We start from the raw sequence: 21,395 nt of genomic DNA on the forward strand, positions 1-21,395 counted from the left end.
CCATAGTGAGCGCACCGCCGAACCCGGTTGGGGTCTTAGTGGACACTGCATGTGGTTTAATTGGAGACGCCTAACTAGCTTGTGATTTGCTATGCTAGATGGTTGGTATTGTGGGTGATTCCATGTTAATACTGATGTCGCTAGTGTTATTGGTGTTATGTTTGATTATTGTACTTTGTGTGCAATTATAATTGATTCGGTGATCTATTCAATTAATTTAATAACTAATATAATTGGCGGCTTGAGTACGAGTGGTGGAACTAACGATGAGGATTGGGATTAATGCGAGGATACCGAGGATTGAGGTGTTGCACGGTGCATAGCATATGGCCGTCTGCCAATTTTGTATTTCATTGATATTGTAAAACCTTTGTGATAGAAGGCATAAACCATTTTTGAATAAAGCAAAGCTAAAGTGGTTTTGTAAAAAGTAAGGCACTAGATCATTTTGGATAAAGTAAACTCAAAGTGGCTTTGTAAAAAGTAATCCGGGTGCTTTGCCTTTGAAATATGAAATTATAAATACTATAGATGGGAAGCAAGAGCCACCATTTGCAGAGGCTAGATTGGACCCCATGCAACGTCATTTTCTCTTTTCTCCTTTCTGTGTTGGCGTACCCCAATGGGGTGGGTCTTGTTGGGGGTTCACTTCTCTAAGAAGAGAAATTAAGTATTATGTCCCCCTTTGAAAGAAGTCATGTGTAGTGATTAGTCCAAGTTAGCACTTGCTATTTCTTTCCCTTCAAATCCTCCATCTTTTTGTCTACTCTCTCTCTTTCCTCCCCCCCCCCCTCTCTCTCTCTCTCTCTCTTTGCTTTCACTTCACAGTCTCCATCCCCTTCCCTTTGCACCATCTCCATTGTCTTCTTTTTCACTTTTTTGGATCTCGGGCAGATGAATGATTAAATATCATCCACCTTGCTCACACTTCTCTCTGTTGTTTCGGGTCAATATTTTTGTGGTTCATCAATTGGTGGTTAATTTCTATTTGTGTAATAGAAGTGTTGATCTCCTACTAGTTTGAAGCTAAGGGATGGTAGTGTAAGTACCACTTGGCACCTGATGATCAGTTCCCTCTCCCTTTGTCTCTCCTTGCCACCAGGTACAAATCGTGTTGTGTTGTAGCAATGACGAGCCGATCTCCTACTAGTTTGAAGCTAAGGGATGGTAGTGTAAGTACCACTTAGCATTTGATTATCATTTCCCTCAACCTCTCCCGGTGTGCCACGAGGTACAAATCATGTTGTGTCGCAGCAACGATGCACTGATCTCCTAATGGTTTCATTTCATGCCCTCTCCCTCACCAGGTACAAATCATGTTGTGCTGGAGCAACAACTACGTGCCGATCTCCAGAAGCTAAGGGATGGTAATGTAAGTATGACTTGGCACCTGATTATCATTTCCCTTACCCTCTCTCCTGGTGCTTGTCCTTTGTCTCTCCTTGCCCTTATTGGTTTGAAGCCAAGGGATGGTAGTGTGAGTACCACTTGGTAGATGATTAGCATTTCCCGCCCTCTCCCTTGCCCTCGTCTCCTTGTGAGCTTCCTTGTGAGCTCCTTGTGGTTTGGGAATTGTAGCTGTTTGTGAGATGGCAAACATCGTGATGCAGTACGGGCGGGCCTCTGACTTGATTCTTCCACTTGGGAGGGTGCCGTAGTACAAATATGTTGTGCCGGAGCAACGACCAGGGGATCTTGCCAGTGTTGTTATTGTTGATGAGTTGTAGTGAACTTGAAAGTGCCAATAGAACCCGGAATATAATCCTTATTTCCATGCATAGCTTTTTGCACTCCAAGATCATATTGTTTCTTACACCTATAGAAAGGAGTCTTTGGATTTCCCGCTCTGTCTCTGTGAGCAGAATTCTTCTCCTAGTGAGCTGATTCCTGACAGAGAGAGTGTGTGTGTATGCTCTGGACGGATGTCGTCCGTCAGGGTGTTGAATGTGGCGGAGAAACCTTCCGTTGCCAAATCCGTCTCTGATATTTTGTCCCATGGCCGTAAACGCGTCCGTGAAGGCCGTTCTGTCTACAACAAAATTTTCGAATTCGACTACATCATCCGTCACCAGCCTTGCTTCATGTCTGTTACCTCCGTCACTGGCCACCTCATGGAACTCGAATTCGAAGATCGCTACCGTAAATGGACCTCCTGTGACCCTGCTGATCTCTACGACGCTCCTGTTCGTAAGCACGTTCCTCAGGTTTCCCACCGCAAACCAATTAATTGCCCGGCCTCGTTGTTGGATTTTTATATTCCGGCTGCTGCTTCCTTGATCGTCTCTGATTGCGCCTGCGCGTTTTGGGCGTGTGCGTAGGACAAGCTAGCTCTCAAAAGAACTCTGGAAGAAGAAGCCAGGCGATGCCAGTGGTTGGTATTGTGGCTGGATTGCGACCGAGAAGGAGAGAACATCGCCTTTGAGGTCGTTGAAATATGCCGCTCCGCAAATCAGCGTCTTAACATCTGGCGGGCGCGATTTTCCGCTCTGATTGAAAGGTTCCGATTAACTTCCGGCAGCACATTTGAGTTCTCCTATTGGCAATTGCGCATAGATTGTTTACCAGTACGTTTCCATCGTACAGGGACATTCACGACGCAGCACAGAACCTTGTGCGACCAAATCCATTATTTGCAGACGCTGTTGATGCCAGGCAGGTGAGTGATACCATTCAATTCAAGTAAACTTGAGCTAAGGCAAATGACAGCAAAATGGATCACTATGGTTTTGATCACCGATCGTGCGCACCCTTTTATCGGTAAAGCGACGGAGTAAATGATACATGCTTTTTGATTAACGCAGGAGATTGATTTACGCATCGGGGCATCCTTTACTCGGTTCCAGACAATGCTGTTAACAGACTCCTTTGTTTTGCCATTCGCCGAAGCTGATAAAAAGCTTGTGCTCAGTTACGGCCCCTGCCAGGTCTATTTGACTTGTCTCTATAATTTGTGAATGGTTTTCTTTTCCAATCGGTAGTGTGGTCATGACTTCCTGCCGAAAACTTTCAAATTCTTCTTCTGTCGAAGCTGTTTGAGAAAACATGTAACGAAAAGTTGAAACATGTCTTCAAAGGTACCTTTTCATTTGCTTGTATGATTCGTAGTGCTTTGCTTTATAAACCTCAAGTCTTTGATTTATAATGGTAAGTCCTTTCATTTTCCAAAAAATGCGATAAACTTATAAGGTGATATGCATGGATAATTGTTTTTTCCCCCAAAAGAAAAGAAATTTCTATTAATGCTTGAAAAAACCAACCATACAAATCAGCAATCATGAGGCACTGATTGTGGGAAATAAAGAGGAAAACTGGCTCTCAGGAAAAAATGAGCCTGTTTCTAGAGAATCGAGCTCACTGCCTAGGCAATCTCTAGAAGATCATAAAAACCAGGGTGGGGGACTATGTATCGAGCGAATACCTCGCTCTGTGAATACATAAAAGACAACTACAGGTCAAGCCTTGCAGAAATGCTCTCGCCTTTTGCAGCGATCATCCTAGATCTTAACGTTAGCTCTCAAATGGTGCGTAGGATGTAGATACTATAATGCCAGATGGCGGAGGACTTGGTGACCTCTCATCACCAAGCTGTAGCGAGCAACTCAGATGTTCCAAGCAGTGATATTGGACACCTTCTCCCAAACACTCTCCTCTACGGAGGAAACAAGATATTGCCGAGATGTGGTGGTTGCATCCTGTATCTGATTTGGAAAACGGTTTGTCCATGGAACTTGTAAGCCGGGGTGAATGTGTCGATGGAGAACACGTGGCCTCCCTCTGTCAACCAGGCTACCATGCCCAAAGTAAAATCTGTCTCCAACCTCTGCAACCTAGCCACAATTTGAAGGGTCCTATGCCAGATTCTTTGTGCTGCAGGTAGCTCCAAAGACAATGCGGGATTGTCTCTAAATCTCCATCCATGCAGCAGTGACAATGCCCATCAATGTGCATCTACAGCCAGGGGCCAATGGGTGGACTCCCACGGGCAACCATTCAGAAGTAGGGGATCTTGTGGCCGGCAGCTAGCGTATAAGCATGACTAAAATTTGGAATGACCTCCGGGCGCACTTACTGCTTGATCCAATGCCTCTCTTTCGAAGGAGTTCAGGCGGCTGCCTCCAGCTAGAGGCGACACCCGATGCGTGTCTTGTATGAGAAAAAGGACCTCTCCTTTGCTCTCTTTGAGTGTCCTACTCTGGACGGCCAAAACCACTCGTTGGGGTCCCGGTTTCTCTTTCGAAGGGGCAACCCTTCCACAACCAGAGGCACTAAATGACCCGTCTTGCTATGAAGTGACTGGTGCTGGGTCAGTTGCCCAAATGGCCCACTACTCCGATCCTTGGCTACTCAAGGAAGTCTAGGATTCCATCCATCTTTGGATCTCCATCAAACACTTGTTGGAGCAGCCCTTATGGAGTAGAAGGCTCGTTGCAATAATTGAATCCTGATGGGGTCCCCTGTCCCTAGAGAATTGCCTGTACCAACATGGAGGAGCTGAAGGCCTATGAAGTCCAGCCCACCAAGGGCAGAGTCAATCTCTAGCCTTTGCATGCTTGCCCCCCTTAGATGGGAGAGGGCTCTCAACCACGCTTCCGCTGCAATTGGGGAGATGACTCCATGCGTCAAAAGAATCGGCTGTGCCATTGTCCCACTGCGCCGAACCTATATGCGTCCTTTGTCCCTCATAAGATCCTCTATCCTAGCATGAGACCCTCCTGATCCTGAACTAGATGCCAAAGACGGGGCTGATGCTCAAACTCCTCTTGGCATTGAGGCCTGGCGCAAATGAGCATGGGCAATTGGGTTTCTATGCATAACCTCTCTCTTGAAGCAGTCTAGCCTATATGTGTCCCTTTGCACCCAACTTATATGCAACCTCTGTCCTAGCATGAGACCCTCCTGAGGCTGAACCTCTGGATGCCAAAGAAGGGGCTGACGCTCAAATTTGTCTCGGCACTAAGGGCTGGCCTGAATGAGCACGGGCAAATGTACTTTGCATAAGGTATGAAGAAGATGATGGTTATGACTGTTGTGAGCAGATACCAGAATTTAAGGTTTTGCTTGGTTATTTATTAATAGCTTCTTCTATTCAATGACAAGTATGTCTGGAATGAGGAACAAAAAAGAATTGCAAACAGGGATCTCAATTTTGTGTGTTCTTCAATGTATTTGAGATCGTCAGCTGCATTATTTTTTTCACAATGAATTTGAATACATTATCCAGATGCATACCATAATTTAAGGGATGTAGTTTTTAAAATGTCTGGTAGCATTGTGTTGTTCTGGTTCATATAATTATTTAACTTTAACAGGAGGCTCAATGTCAAGAGTTCTGAAGGTAGCTTTATCGTGGTCAAAATGTCCCTATTTCTTATCTTTGCATTAATTGTTTGGTACAAAGAAGCATTGATCTTCATGAAGCCTGAAAGTCTGATTTACTCATCTTTCATGCCTGGTAGTTGGTATGTGACTTGAAGCTTTGGTAGAAGCTCTTTCCCCTCGTTTTCTTCAAGTTAATTCTAGACTTTTGCAAGACATTTGCTGTGAGGTGGATGGATAATCTGATATCTTGCTTGCTGGGATTTGTTGATAGTTTCCAACTCTAGGCTTTGTCGTGGAGCGCTATTGGGAAGTCCAGGCTCATCAACCAGAGAACTTCTGGACCATCAACTGTCGCTATAGCTCTGAGGAAGACAGTGCTACTTTTAGCTGGCTGTATGTCATTAAAGGCTGGTTTTTCTGCTCCCATACTAATGGCTCTTGGAACTCCAAAAAATCGCAACTTGCATCCAACTGGGGAACAATTTTTTTAAGAATATAATTTTGTATTGAAGGGCAGCAGTAGTTGGACAATAGGAAGCACGGTGGAGCAAAGACAACAGCAATCTTGATGGAAAGAGCATATATATGTGTGTGCGCGCGTGTGCACGTGTGCAGGCACGCACACGTGCGCACGAAGGTACGCGTGTGAATACATGTGTGCACGTGCGTGCGTGCAATGCGCATGCATGTGTGCACACACGCAGAGATGTGTGTGTGCGCGGGAATCCCAAACAACGCATGATGGATTATCAGCCCCTTGTTTGGGGACTGTTCATTGTAATAAAAGGCCTGATGGATTTCACAAAAAAATAAAAAAGTGTGCGCGCATGCATGCATGTGCAGAGAGAGAGAGAGAGAGAGCTCAGGCAAAAAAAAAGAGGACTGTGGAACAGTTGTAGCTTATCAAGCAGGGTTCCTCTTTGATACTCGTAGCTTAGGCCGCTTTAGGAAGCTTTCAAAAAAGCAGACAGCTTAAAAGCAATGCAAAAAGCCACCAGGTAAAAGCATGGAAAACATTCTAAAAACAAACCTTCTTACCCTTCTATATTGGATCCCCACTTAATAGTTTTAAATTTAGGCCAGTACTTTGGGACTATCTTCTTAAGCAACTTGCATATGATGCAGGCGAGGCCACCTTTTTGATCATGTTGCTGCGACTGTTATCTATGAAATGTGCTTAGAGGAACCTACAGCCACGGTGAAGAACATCTCATGCCTTGCAAAGCTTTACCTTTAAAGACTTTATTAATTCTGATGTTATTAAAGCCTGTAAATCCCCTGATCTTGCAACAAGAGTTTTCATTGGCCTTCTGAGAGGTTCCATGTTTTGTCTCAAATTGGCTGTGTATTATTTTCAGGTTTTTGAAGTCACCGGGAGAGAGTGCAAGAAGTTTCCACCCCATCCATTAAATACAGTGGAACTGCAGAAGCGGGCATCTCGTTATTTTAGATTAAGCTCTGAGCAAACTATGAAGGTGTGTGGATATCAAAGTTAGAAGTCTATCTTATGAACAATGGATCTATATATCAAGATATAGAACTTGGAGTAGGCTTTACCCTTTTTGGTCTCCAGTTTTAAATTAGGTAGGGTTTAATAACACATATTTCAGGGTATGCATGATGAAGCTATTGGTTAAAGAGCGGTGATGGATTCTCATGGAGCCAAGATTGCATTTTCGTGTTTATGGTGCTAAGTTAGAAAAGAAACCTGCCTTTCTTTTGCAAATCTGAAGTTTAGAAGCACAGTTTTGAGATTCCAAGCGCAAAGTTCACCGTCAATCTTGCAAGGATCAATCATCAAAATGTATAATTTGAAAATTTGAAAACAATCGGCTGCCAAAATCCAATACATGGAGCTTTAAAAGCTCAAATTTCATTCATTATGAGTCATTAGGCTTCATAAAAACTCTCAGATTACATATCATCATCCTTTCCTTATCCCATTGTTACAATCCTTTGCATCAGTCTGTGTGTGTATGTGTGTGTAATACGTCTGTATTCTTGAAGTTGTTTTTCTTTGTGGCGGGTGCAAGGGAGAAGGGACTGTAGTTCTGCTTATAAAAAGAAATAGTGCTCTCATCTGACAACACACGAATGGTGATTCTCTGCAACTTGGTGTTCTAGCTCCAAATGGCTCACATGACTGGACTCCTTGCCCATCTTGCCTCTATGGTTGAAGTAGAACAAGAGAAGAAATCCCTTTCATCGAGGAAATAAATCTAATATCTTTGGATTGTCACCATCCAATCAATTTGACGCTCAACTAAGACTCCTGTCTTGGATTTTTCCTTTTCCATATGGATTCATGTTAAATTCATTCATTGTATCCCACCTGTCCACTCTGACAGACAGAAAATAATCCTAGTCCTACAGTGGAATATAAAACCAACCCCTCTCTCCAATCTCTCAACAAACATGTTCACAAAGAGATGAATTGAAATCTGGAAAAGTACAGCAAATAGAACAGCAAGATGTAACCTCTATAGAGCTCCACAAATAACAAAAAGGCTGCTCCAAATACATGGCATGGCCTAGCAAAAAGGCGACCTATTTTGAGACATAATGCGATTCTGATTGAGGAACTGAGGTGCAGTTTTTGAGAGGCAACGTGATTGTACAGATTTCTATGTTGACCTGCTTCTCGAGGTATACGTTTTAGAGCTGACATCTAAAAACAGGAGAATTTATGAAAGCTTGGGTTGAAGAATTGGAAGAGTATTTTGTGTTGAGGGAGGTTATTGAAGTTGGAAAAGCAAAAGTGGCAATCCTTGAACTCAAAGGTTTCTGAAATTATGATGGAAGGGGCCAAGATGTCACTTAGGTTGACTATGTAGAAGAAACATATTTTCCTCTATAACTCGAGATGGAATTAAAACATTTTAAGGAAAAGGGGAAGAGAGAAGGGGAAAAGGTGAGATAGATTAGTGTAAGGGAAGGGGGAGAGAGGTAGAAAGAAAGTTATTAACATTAGCGAAGGCAAAAATTGACTATGAGACAAAAATTTGAGTTAGCATGAGAGTACACACCTCATCAGGAGATTTGGAGGTCTCTATCACACCGTAAACACAAAACATTTTAAGGAAAAGGGGAAGAGAGAAGGGGAAAAGGTGAGATAGATTAGTGTAAGGGAAGGGAGAGAGAGGTAGAAAGAAAGTTATTAACGTTAGCGAAGGCAAAAATTGACTATGAGACAAAAATTTGAGTTAGCATGAGAGTACACACCTCATCAGGAGATTTGGAGGTCTCTATCACACCGTAAACACAAAACAAAACTAGTCATGGCTCTAGGAATTACAAGAAAGACTCCATGTGTTGGGAGTAGTACTTGTTACAAGAAAGACTCCATGTGTTGGGAGTAGTACTTGTGGTGTCCTAACATGTATTGTAAGTTAGGTGTCAGTTGTGAGTAGTTTGAGCTTTGTTTGGGCTTGAAGGGTCCCATTGGAAGTTCTGATGTCTTTGGAACATGTTTGAGATATGTTGTTTCTGCATGGGCTTCTCTCTCTCTTTCTCTCTCTCTCTCTCTCTCTCTCTCTCTCTCTACAACCTCAAAGACAAATCTTCTGCAATTTGTATGGAATCAAAGGCAATTCTCCTCTCTCTGGTGTGCGTAGAACGGAATCAATGTAGACAAACTAGTCTCCCTGACACACTCTCTCTTTGAAACGCACTAGGGCCCAGAACCAATTGGCTAGACCCCCCCTGAAGGTATTTCTTATTAAATGAGGGCTTGCTGAGTACAAAGATCACAGACTCAGCTCTGTGTTTTTTATTTACGTGAATCAATTTACAAAGAAGAGAGAGCAACTCCATCCACGTGGCTCTAAACTAGCTACCATCTTCATTCATGCCATGGGTGAGGTCTTTTTGAGGCCTTCCAACCCGTAGTCATACTCCAAGGTGGGTTACTTCTTGTGGAGAGACTTAGTTCCTTGAAAATAGGGCAATTGACCCCTCTCTTGTACTTGCAACAATTATATGTAACACTCCATCATGTCACTTGTTAATTGTCAACTCTTGCATGCAAAAATAAAATCTTAAACTTGTTCTAGTCTCTGTGGGTGTCCCCACCAAGCAAATCGGTGCACACCAAATAACAATACAATGGTTGATCAAGGTCAACTCTCTTTGACTGTGGTTAAGAACCTTGACTAAGCTCAAAACACTTAACCCTAGTCAAATCTCTCTGATTGTAGACATCACAAATGCTCTGGTTGATCATAGTCAATCCTCTTGGCCTAAACCAAGTATCCCTGGCCAAAGTCTAGCTTTCTTGATTGACGTCAAGTGTCTTTGACCAAAGTCAATGCTTTGACTCATCAAAAGAACTCTTTTACCATAATTAAAATAAATGAAGAACCTTTTGGCTATGGTCAAATTAGAGGTCAACTTTGTATTTTGACTTGGAGTATTTACAACTTGGTGACATCCCCTCGGCTTCTAATTAGTTTACCTCAATGGAAAAGCCTCTTTGTAAATTTTCAAAACTTGTGGAATATCAGACATGTCTTCATCCATCCACTTGGCATTCAATGCCGAATAGTTTTTGACCTTGACAAGTTACATATAAAAGACCTTGCCCTGAGGTCCCTTGTGTACCGTATGGTACACAATCTGCTTTGGCTGAAGGATCTCTTCCAGTTCATCCACTTCTGGTGGACCTTCATTATAGGTTCTGTAGGCTTTGGCCCTTGATATTTCTTTAGAAGACTCACATGAAAGGCATTGTGAATCTTCCAATGCTCTGGCAACTGCAATTTGGATGCCACCTCATTGATTTCATTTGTGACCCAAAAAGGGCCATAGTACCTGGTAGATAGCTTGGCATACACTTTCTCTTTGCTTGGATGCCACCTCATTGATTTCATTTGTGACCCAAAAAGGGCCATAGTACCTGATAGATAGCTTGGCATACACTTTCTCTTTGCCCTTAAGCTTGCGGAGCTTGGCCTTTTCAAACTTTAAAAATATCCAATCCCCTCTCTTGAGGTCTAGTTGTCTTCTATGCTTTCTTTTGTTTCTCCTGAGATCTCTCTATAGCTGTCCGCACTTGGCTGAATGCTGTCTGGAATTCTCTGACATACTGATCAGCTGCAAATATCTCATCTTTGGTGAAGGCACTTCCGTACTGGAATGAAATGGGCCTCTTGCTGAATCTGTCTATAACAGTTCATATCCCATCATTTCTAGTCTTTTGATTGTGACAAATCAAAGATAAAGTCCATTGCTATGCTTTCCCATGGTGCTTGAGGCACAGAAAGAGGCATCAGTAGGCCAGGTGCCTTTCGTCTGCCATACTTGACTTTTTGACAAGTGAGGCATTTTGTAACAAACTTGTGTATATCCTTACGCATGGCTGGCCAATAAAAAAAGTCTCCAAAGCTTGAGTAGTAGCTGCAATTCCTCTATGCCCAGCATATGGAGGCGCATGGCATTCCTCCAAAATCTTTTGCCTCATATCTCGGGTAATGCATAGGTAGTCATCCTTCATTAAATTGCCCCTCCTGCATTTGCTGCATTATGTCTCCAAAGTTTGGGTCACTGAGATGATCTCTTCGAGATCCCTATGGCAAGCAATGGTCACATTATTGACCTGGGGTCTTTGAGACAAGGCATCCGCTACTCTATTCCGGGCTCCCGGTGTATGGACAATCTGAAAATGATACATAGATATCATATTTGCCCATTTCATGTGCTTCTTTGAGAGCTTAGTTTGTGTCAGGAAGTATATCAGACTTTGGTGGTCAGTCTTAACAGTAAAATCTGCGCCCGAGAGATAGTGCTTCCATGTATTAATGGCATGTATCACAACTAGCAACTCTTTTTCATAGATTCCTATGTGCTTTTCAACATATTGTAGTCTCTGGCTTTCATAAGCCACTACATGACCATTCTGATAAAGCGCAGTCCCAACACATTCTCCGCAAGCATCACAATTCCCATCAAAGGGTTTGTACAAGTCAGGGACTACCAAAATTGGCTCTGTAGTTAGCTTCCCATTGAGTGTACTAAATGTTGTCTTTTGTGGTTCACCCCATCTAAATGTTGCATTCTTGGTCGAATCATGCAATGAAGCAGCTATGTCAGCAAAAAGCGTGATAAACCTTTTGTAATACGAGCAATGATCCATAAAGTTGCGTACATCATGAACACTTTTCAGCTCAGGCATCTGCATCTAGGGCCTTGGCCAACTCTTCAATCTTGATACCCAGTATGATGGCTAGATCCTGTGATATAAAGTTATCCGTTGCCCCTGGGTCAAACAATATTAGTGCCTTTGCTGATCTTTGTTGATGCATAAATCTTGGACATGACATGTCCAATTATAACGGTTTTCTAATTCTCCGAGCTCATGGGATCCCCTGCCTTGTGGATGGGTGAAATAGTGTTAATGGTCCAGGTTCGTGGAAACCCCATACAAACAGCTTCATTAAAGAGCATTGCTAAGATCGGGGCTAGGAGGTTAATCCCATTTGCAATGAACTCAGTGCATAGCCCCTCATGATCCTTCGCTTGGCCATTATGAAGTTTCATTACGGCATCCTTCACTCCCCACTTAGTGAAGAGGGTGCAGGACGTGGGGCGTGGCATATGTGAGAGGTCAGGGACTGGCTGATTTGGGATGTCGTGCATAGTTATACCAGACCTGAGTGTCAGTGAGTGGTAAGGGGGACTGTCCCTCTAGAAACTAAACGAGCATCCACTCCAATGCGGAATGCAAAATGATAAGTGCTGAGTGCTACATAGTCATGTCAGAATGATGATCGTCTGCACAACACTAACATTCTCATCATCAGAGCGTCAAAGCGTCAAGGGGGATGAGGTAGTGAGGGCATAAATTCAGAGATAGAGTGCTGGTGGCTGCCCGCGGATGTGGTCCTGTGTCGTCTCTTGGTCGTAGCTTTGCGTCTGACAAGGGCTACTGTGACCCCTGTTGGGGGAGCCCCAACTCTAAACAAGGAAGGAATATCCCAAAGTGTAATCTGTGCATCAACCCTCTGTCTGAGCTGTCGTGTTGTTGGCTCTGTGTCACGATCATGACAGGGCCTTGTGGTATGGGAGTCCGCGTGGTTTGGCGGGAAGAAATCAGTGATCAAGCTTTGAAAAGAGTCTATGAAGGAGATCTGCTCCTATCTCCGTGATTGAAGTAGACGCTCCCGGTGTTTGACTGCCTCGCGGGTAGGCATGTCTGGTTTGGAATGGAGAGAAAGCGGGACAATATCCTAGAACTGTCTCTGAAGAGGCAATAGAAGCGTCCTCAAATCTCAGTATATATTGGGCATCTGAAAATAAAATGCTCCTTCGATCCAATCTCCAGTGTGTCACATAATGTGCATAAGCGTCTCTCCCTGCCACTCTCAGTGCGGTGTCTATGTGAAGAGACCTAAAACTGCCCAATAGAGATCCTCAGTGGGCGGGTTAGGTGGATCTGCGTATATCCTCGTGGGTCGATAAAAGCCTTTGCTGTGATATGTAAACAATGATCCTTGTAGAAGCTGAGCTTCATTGGAAGCTCGCTCGGTCCCAACCAGGTTGTGAACGTGTGTTGGAACATGAAGTCAAAGTGAGTGTTTCTAGTGTGTTTTTTATTGAGTTATAGAGTAGTACTAGACTACTTTATATCCTAGAGTGCCACGTGTCACTATGGGACTTATCCCATATACATTTGACACTTTAGTGTGTGTGTGCCTATCCTATAAAGGCATTGTACTTTCATTGTCATATCACTCAATACATTCAAAGCCTTTTGGGACATGTAAGTACATTTGGTCATTTCCATTTTCCTTATGCTTTCATCATGCTTTCATTTAAGTTTCATTTCCTCTCTCCCTAGCCGACCCTCTCTCTCTCCCTACTACCACCATGCTCCAACATGTGGTATCAGAGCCATGCCCACCTTTCCTCCTTTCTTCCTCTCATCCCCTCCAAGCTCAAGCTCAACCTAAGGGATGAGGGAGGCCCACAAATGGAAGCTATCCTCTCCCTATGGTAGAGCAACCCTTCCTTAGCCTGACTGGATGCTGTTCGGGACGTGATTTTCTGCTCAGGGGGTGATTACTACTACTTGTCAACACGCTGGTCTACGCAGCTCTTCTGGTTTGCAATTCACGCTTCCTCAATCTACATCGAAGACCATCCTATGTTACTTCCGTGCTGATTTGTGTTGCCCACGCCTCAGCAAACAGTTCCGCCTTTGCTCAGCTGCCCGGTCCATTTCCCTGCTGTGAACTCGGAGTTATGCTGCACATATGTCACCTCTCTATGCAGCTTGTTTTCTGAGGTGCACATATTTTTGGAAGAGAGTAGCATCACGTGAACGGCTGATCGAACTTGAGCTGTCCATGAAGTATCTTGCTGCCTGGGAGTCGTCTTTCAGCTGCCACAACTCAATCACAGCTGCCCGTGTCAAAATCATCAAAGAAATAGGGTCACACACCTTGCGATGCCTCTGCAGGCCAAACGACAATGAATTTGAAGTTGAATTAGAAGATTAAAATGTATATCTTGTTGAGAGTTACATTTTTGTCTTTTACAGCTTGTCAATCCGACATCTCTACGGGAAGATATGGGTATTTGAAGATATGCATGCCCAAATTACGAATTTTCAGATTTCTGTTTAATCTTTAGGGCTTTTGGCCCATGAGAAAATATCAGAAACCCTAATTTCAAAAATTAGGGCTTTTCTGATTTTCTGATCCCTGCAGTTGGATGGCAGCCTCTGCTTTGTAAAACTCTTTAAGGCTTGTCAAAAATCTTGTAATTTCATCAGTTATTTGCACACATTTTTGGATTTTGCTCCCTTGAGCATTTTTGCCTGAAATCCCAAAATTTGGAAGTAGCTGCCGCACAAAAGTGTGCACATCTTGCTCAACGATGATGTGTCAAAGATGCTCATGTCGAGGATGCCTCAAAAGATGTGTCGATGAAGACCATGGAAGCAGCCACCAAGGACAATCACATGATGACTCTCAAGGTACTGATGAGAAAGTCCCCGAAAGTGGAGATGATCCAAACTCAGCCTGAATGATCTGGTGAGGAACTGACGGCTTACTGCGAATCATCCATGATAGCATAAGAACCTGTAGGCGCCCCACCTGAGTCCAGTCTATATCTGACAGATCCGGCCTCCAACTAGGGCTGCCATACATCCCCGCTAGGCGGACCAAGGAGTTAAAAAGCAAGCCCTTTGTCCGCGGGTCTTGGAAATGTGAATGGAAGCACTGCCTCTCTAGTTTGGCCAATGAAGCGTATCGTCTGCTCAGTCGGGCTTGCATCGCCGGTCTCATAGTAAAGATAGGTCCAGAGAAGAGAACCCCTAGGTGTGTATATGATGAAACAATCTCAACCAGCGACCCGTCGAAAGTGAACTGCTTCTGGTGCATAGCGGCTCAGGATGTGTTGAAGATCATGACCTTGGTTTTACCAAGGTTGACCTTCAAATCATGGGAATCACAAAAGGATTGTAGTGCATTTAGGTGTCTCTGGAGACCCTTTGCTGATGAAAATAAGAGTGCCACGTCATCTGCGTATAACAAGATCTGAATCAGAGTGCCAGTGTCTGTATAAGTGTCTCAAGCTCATCAATATAGAGGCTAAACATGGTTGGTGATAAAGGACACCCTTGTTTGATCCCTAGAGTACTCGTGATGTCTTCTGTCCATCCATACCCTATACGAACTCTACTTGAAACCCTCTCGTAAAGTGCAATGACAGCCCAAACGATCTCTTGGTCATAACCCAAGTCTTGCAGACGCCTGGGCTCTCGGAACCGTATTAAAGGCTTTGCAAAAATCCACAAAGCAGCAAAAAACCCTATGTTTTTGTGCCCTCGCCTCCTCAATGATACACCTAACTGTGAGGATGTGATCCATGGTCCCATGATAACGTCGTAATCCAGCCTCTGTATATCTGCTCTAAGTCCCTGCATCTCTGCAAATCGATTGACCTCAGAATCAAGCACTGATGCATAAATCTTGGACATGACATGTTCGATCATAATGGCCCTATAGTTCTCCGGGCTTCTGGGATCCCCTGCCTTGTGGATGGGTGAAATAGTGTTAACAGTCCAAGTGCGTGGGAACCCCAGACAAACAGCTTCATCAAAGAGCTTTACTAAGATCGGGGCTAGGAGATTAATCCCATATGCAATGAATTCAATGCATAGGCCATCATGATCTTTTGCTTGGCCATTATCAAGTTTCATCATGGCATTCTTTACCTCCCCTTAGTGAAGAGTGCAAGATGTGGGACGGGGTATGTGTGAGAGGCCAAGGGCTGGTTAATTTGGGATATCATAAAGCGTGCATGCATAATTATGCCACACTTGAGTGTTAATGAGTGGTGAAGGGGACCGCCCCTCTAGAAACCTTCGCCAAAAGTACTTAAAGTTGTTACTAAACAGAATATCCAGTAGATTCTCCTCGTTTCAGCAGACGAAATCTAGCTTCTTCCTACGTACCAATCGACGGTACTCACGTAGCGTCTTTGGTTCGTTTGGGAGGTGGTTTTTGGTTTCGAATCTAAGTTGACGGTGTAAAGCCTTGCACTCATCATCGTACTAACTATTACAAGGGATGCTCCCAATGGTGGTGGACAAGTGGAACAAGAGAAAGGGTGAAGGGTAGGGGGGAAAGAAAGAAAGAAAGAAAGTGTATTATTGTCCACTAGAGGCCAAAATGGGCCCATGGGACATCAAGAACTCTGCATACAAGATAGCACAAAATCAACGTGCCCCAAAGAAGAGGCATCGTCGAATATCATCTAAGTGCTACGCAATATAATGCAAGTGAAAGTACATAATGTCAAATCTGAGCCTAAATACAGAGTAAACTAGATGCACGGAAACCGCCCCCGGATGCAAAATGGGGGGGATGAGCACAATATGCCAATGCAAAGATACAAGTCCAGGTGTCAATGAGTCTGAGAACCAAAATAATACTGGAAATCCTGTCCATCGACTCTGCCTCCTGCTATGAGAGTACAAATCTGGGCAAAGGTGAGGTGAGCGGCTGGTGGGGCGAGATCTCCATGAGTAAGTCTCCTCCGAAATGCTGCCATCATCCTGGATCGTCTGGAGATGAAGCGGCGAGTACGTCCCCTATGTAACAAGATCCTGCGGCGTCTACAAACCATCTCATATGTACATCCACATGGTGGAGGCATGTGTCCTGTGTGGGCTCTGCCGTCCTCGTGCTCCTCCTGGTCTCTGTCCTCTGGTATGGCGTGTGCCTGAGCTCTATGAGGCTGGGCTCTATCACGCTCCGGTCTGTGCTCTCTGAGGTAGTCTCGCCGAAGCATAGTGGCCTCCCTGACATAAAGGGCTAGGCAATGCTGATCCTCGTAGTCCATCACTCGTGAGAGAGGTCCAAAGCCATCCGTGAAGAGACAGTGGAATCTACCTCTGATCTCATAATATAGCGGGCATCTGCAAATGAAGTGCTCCTCTGACTCCACCTCTCCCATGGTGCAACAAGGGCAGATCCTGGTCTCTCGCCTGGTCGCCGTCCATCCTCCATGCGTCGCATCCTACCAGCCTCTATCTCGAGCTGATGCGAAGAGACTCTAAGCTGGCCGAGGGCAATCCTCAGTGAGTGGGACATGTGGGTACCTGTATAGCCTGGTGGGATGACAAATCCATCCTCTGAGATCCGAAGGAAGTGGTCACGATATGTGGCCATCTTCACCGGAAGCTGCGTGGGATAAACCCAAGTGCGATACGTATGAAGCTGCAGCAAGTCTGCTCTCGTGACCTGGCTAAGCTCGTGGCGAGTCAACTCGAGATGAGGGGCATCTATGCTGTATCGGAACGGAGGCAGTCTATCCATGTCTAGTCCAAGGGATGTGAGCCACCTAGTGAGTCTGAAGTACCAGCAGTATCGGGTCCCTGATCGTGCCAACTCCATAGAAGATGCAAGTGCTAACCATGGCAACCGAGCTCTGCCTGCTGCTGAGTCTCCAAACTCCCTGACCCTGTGCAGATACATGACCGATTGAAACGCTGCATCCAATGCAAGGGGAGTAGCTCCAAACTCTGCTAGCATGATCTCGTGCGGAACTGTAGCCTTGGCCCTAATGAGCCGAGAGAACATGATGATCTGTAACCTCTCTACTCGTCTCCAATCTGCAGCGCCGAGGTCTCCTGCCCAGAAAGGAGCTGCATACATCGCAGCTGGTCTCACCAATGTATCAAAAAGCAAGGATTTCGTATCGGGATGCTGAAAGTGGGACTGAAAACACTGACGCTCAAGATGAGCCAACGAAGCATACCCTTTACTAATCCTATCTCGTGCTGCATATGTCATGGTGAAGACCGGTCCCCTGAAAACTGCCCCCAAATAAGTGTACTCTCTAACAAGCTCAATGGGCTGTCCGTCATAAGTGAAGTAAAACTCATCCATGCTGTAAATACGATCAGAGGTGTTGAAAACCATAACCTTGGTCTTGCCAAGGTTTACGGTCAACCCCCTGTCCTGGCAAAACCTGTGGAGTGCCTCAATATGTGCCTGGAGGCCCTGAGCAGTAGAGGAAATGAGAACCACATCGTCCGCATACAGGAGGATAGGAATGGAGGATCCTGAGAGAGTAGAGCCCACACCACCTGTCATCTGTACAAACATCTCTAGCTCATCAATGTATAATCCAAAGAGAGTGGGAGAGAGCGGGCAGCCCTGCTTCACCCCAATCATGCTGCATACCTCCTCTGAGAGCCCCTCACGTGTCCGAGCCCGACCAGTGACCCTCTCATACAAAGCCATGATAGCCCACTGTATCTCTCCACTAAAGCCCATCTGGCGAATCCTCTGAAACAATCTGAATCGCGGAACTGTGTCAAATGCCTTCCTGAAGTCCACGAAGCAACAATAAAGCCGTTGCCTTCGTGACTTCGCCTCCTCCACCAGTGCTCTAAGTGTGAGGATGTGGTCAAGTGTCGAATGATCCCTACGAAATCCAGCCTGCCCTCTGGCTCTGAGTCCTGTCGTCTCGGCATGGTCATTTATACGGCTTTCCAAAACTGATGCAAAGATCTTGGCCATAACGTGGCCGATCATGATGGTCCTGTAATTCGACGGCTCCATAGGGTCCCCCGACTTGTGGATAGGTACTATGGTATTGCCTAACCAGGACTGTGGTAGGCCTGTACAAACAGACTCATTGAAGAGACGGGAAAGAACAAAATCTAAGGCATCAATCCCATGGATTACATACTCCGCTTGCAATCCATCATGATCCTTAGCTCTCCCGTTCTTCAATCGGTGGACTGCTGCACGGACACTCTCTGGTGTGAAAAGAATAGATGAAGCTGGCCTAGGGGAATGGGATAAATCGATGGCTGGCTGATCTGGAACATCGTATAGAGCTGAAGTATATGCAGACCAGACACGTGGATCTGTAAGGGGGCTCTGAGACTTCGAGCGGAGGAATTTTCTCCAGAATTCCTTGGAGTCACAGCTGAAAAGCAAGCTTCTCAGCTCCTCCTCATTCTGGGCTAGAAATTGGCGTTTCTTGCGCCTAACCAACCACTTGTAGTCTCTCTTGGTTTCGGTAAGGAGGGGAGACTTCTCCTTGGTCTCAAGGTGAAGTTTCCTGCGGAGTTCCTTACACTCCTCGTCATACCAACCGTTGCAAGGAACAAGACCAACCGGTGGGGGACTAGACGAATGACACGTGGCAGGGAAGGACATGTGGGCAGCAGAAACGAGTGAAGAATGTACAAGTTCCCACCGGTCCTGCGTGGATGGTAGAGCATCTAATAGATGAGGACGGAGTAGGCGGCTGAGGTTCTGGCTATATACATCATCGAACTGGTGGTCGAAATGAACCTCATAATAGGATGTGCGGTCGTGATGACGAGGGGGGGGTGGGTCATGGGAGACATGAGTCAAAGTAAAGTGGATGAGTGCATGGTCGGCAGAGGGCATGAAGGGGCTAACAGTAAGGCTATGGATGGAAGGGACTAGAGTCGGGGGACCTATGATGTAGTCGATCACGCTAGTGCCACGCCCAGAAGCAGAAGAGAATGTAGGCATGGAAGACTGTGGCCACCTGGACAAGCCGTTATAAATGACCATACTGTGCGAGGTGAGGAGCTCCAGTAACTGACGTCCCTGATCTGTGGGCTGTACTGTGCAGTCTGATGAAGTCCGACAGAGGCTATCATTGTGAGATGCCGGAAGTATGACCGGATCCTCCATGAAGTCATAAGTGAGGGCCTGTCTGTTTGAGGTCCTCGCGTTGAAGTCCCCTAAGAGGATGACTTCTCCGCGATGTGAAAAATCTGCAATGTCCGCTGAGAGATCCTCAAATATGGACTGGCCTGGTCCAGTGGAAGAATAAAACGACTGCGCCGGGGGGAAGTAGCAAACTGCAATAAAGAGATCTCGCTGAGAGGCTCTGCGGTGGATGCGTACCCACAAGAATCGGGCATGTGAGTCCGCTCTCTCCACTGTGATGATCCGATCGAGATGCTCTCTGTATAAAATGGCCACTCCTCCAGATCCTCTCACTCCAAATGCTCGAGTGTGCTGTCTGAAGGCAGATCTCCATGTATATCCTGTCACTCGTGGCAAAGGTCTCTCTGGACTCTCGTGTGTCTCTGTGAAAAAGATGATATCTCTCCCAAAGAAAGCCCCCCGTAGATTGCCTGGCTGTGCTGTAAAAGAACCATTGCAGTTCCATACAGCGATGCGTAGACTATCTGACAGGTGGTGTGTCCCATGAGCCCTGTCCCGTCAGGCGGTCGGAGCAGGAGGTGGAGGTGGGGCCATATCTGCTGGTCTGTCATCCCTAGGCACTGTGGGAGCACGCCTCAAGGTGCCTGTGATGAGTCTGCCATCCCTGATCACTGCCCACTTGCCCTGAGCTCGGGCTGCGTCTCTCTGAGGCATGAGCGCCTTGCGCTCCTCAACCTGTATCTGAGTCAGATCCTCGTCCATGGAAATCTGTGGGTGGTCTCTGAGTGTCCCTCTCCTCCTGAGGGCAGCTAGACGTGCCTGGGCATCTCTGAATCTGATAATGAGGGGCTGCTCTCTAGTACGATCTCTCCCGACTCTATATGCTCCTACTATGCCATGATCCTGTACTCCCAATGTCTGAGAGACAAAGGTCACAGCCTGTGTCATCGTGGACTCTGTCTCCGAGGGCAAGATACCACGAATGCGAATGTTGAGGGCCTTTGTGGCCCTCTGCTGTGACTCGGCCAATGTAGCTGATACAGTCGATCTCTGAGGCTGTGATGGCTGACGGCGGACGACATCCACCCACTCTGTGGCTCTCTGGACCTCTGTCTGAAGGGAGGTCAAACTCTCCTCAACCGCTGCCACTGCTGTAGTGGGAGATGTGTCTATGTGCTGAACGCGAGTCTCGATCTGTTGCACTCGCTCTGTGTGTCCATGAATCTCTCCAGCAAGAGTCCTATGAGTCGCCTGTAAGACCTGAAGATCTGTTCTAATAGACAAGATCTCCCGGTCCTGCTGTGTCACTCGATCAGTAAGAGATGCAACCTGAGCTGTAAGGAGAGCAATGGTCTCGTCCTTCCTGTGAAGCATTTGAAGGGCATCTCGGAGGTGGGTCTGAAAGTGCTGAAGCTCTGGTAGGATGTGTTGGCAAGGACAAATAGTGCAAGGCATGGAAGGAGAAAGAGAGGGAGAAAGGGGGGAAAGGGGGGAAACCGGTAAGGTGGGTAGCGGGGATGAGGGAGAAGGCTGGAGAGGGGGAGAGAAAGCGGGTACCGAGGATGGAGAGGAGGGGAAGGCTAAAGTTGGAGAAGGGGTAGGAGAAGAAGGGACCTGAGAGGGGAGGGGTGAAAAAAACTGCGGGTACAGGGTGGCTATGGGTGGAAGATGAGATAATGGGGCTGAAACCGGTGTACCTGTGACTGGGAGTGCGGCAAGTGCAGGCACTGCGCTGGGCGGAAGATGAGATAGTGGAGCTGAAACCGGTGTACCTGCGACTGGGAGTGCGACAAGTGCGGGTACTGCTCTGTCCTTTGAAGAGGATGCAAGTCCTCTTCTACTATAGTGCAGCATGTCGGTCGTGGAGGCCATTGATGTTGCTGTTGTTGCTCCTTCTGTAATATG

At 45.9% G+C, this 21,395-nt stretch overlaps 1 protein-coding gene across 3 annotated transcripts in view; it reads left to right on the plus strand.

Moving 5' to 3' along the window:
• The first annotated feature begins 1,883 nt into the window (after positions 1-1,883).
• TOP3A (topoisomerase 3alpha) overlaps positions 1,884-21,395 on the plus strand; it is a 197,281-nt gene continuing 177,769 nt past the window's right edge. For all 3 annotated transcript variants that reach the window (XM_087372511.1, XM_087372512.1, XM_087372513.1), the window contains exons 1-7: positions 1,884-2,204; positions 2,319-2,497; positions 2,584-2,656; positions 2,802-2,924; positions 5,591-5,712; positions 6,445-6,517; positions 6,678-6,794. In XM_087372511.1, coding sequence (XP_087228637.1) covers positions 1,923-2,204; positions 2,319-2,497; positions 2,584-2,656; positions 2,802-2,924; positions 5,591-5,712; positions 6,445-6,517; positions 6,678-6,794 — 969 coding nt within the window. In that variant the 5' untranslated portion in view covers positions 1,884-1,922. The remainder of the gene's footprint in view (positions 2,205-2,318; positions 2,498-2,583; positions 2,657-2,801; positions 2,925-5,590; positions 5,713-6,444; positions 6,518-6,677; positions 6,795-21,395) is intronic.

Source organism: Dipteris shenzhenensis, chromosome 3 (assembly GCF_047967505.1).
Source record: "Dipteris shenzhenensis isolate YYH24624 ecotype China chromosome 3, Dip_SZ_1.0, whole genome shotgun sequence".
Taxonomy (NCBI): domain Eukaryota; kingdom Viridiplantae; phylum Streptophyta; class Polypodiopsida; order Gleicheniales; family Dipteridaceae; genus Dipteris; species Dipteris shenzhenensis.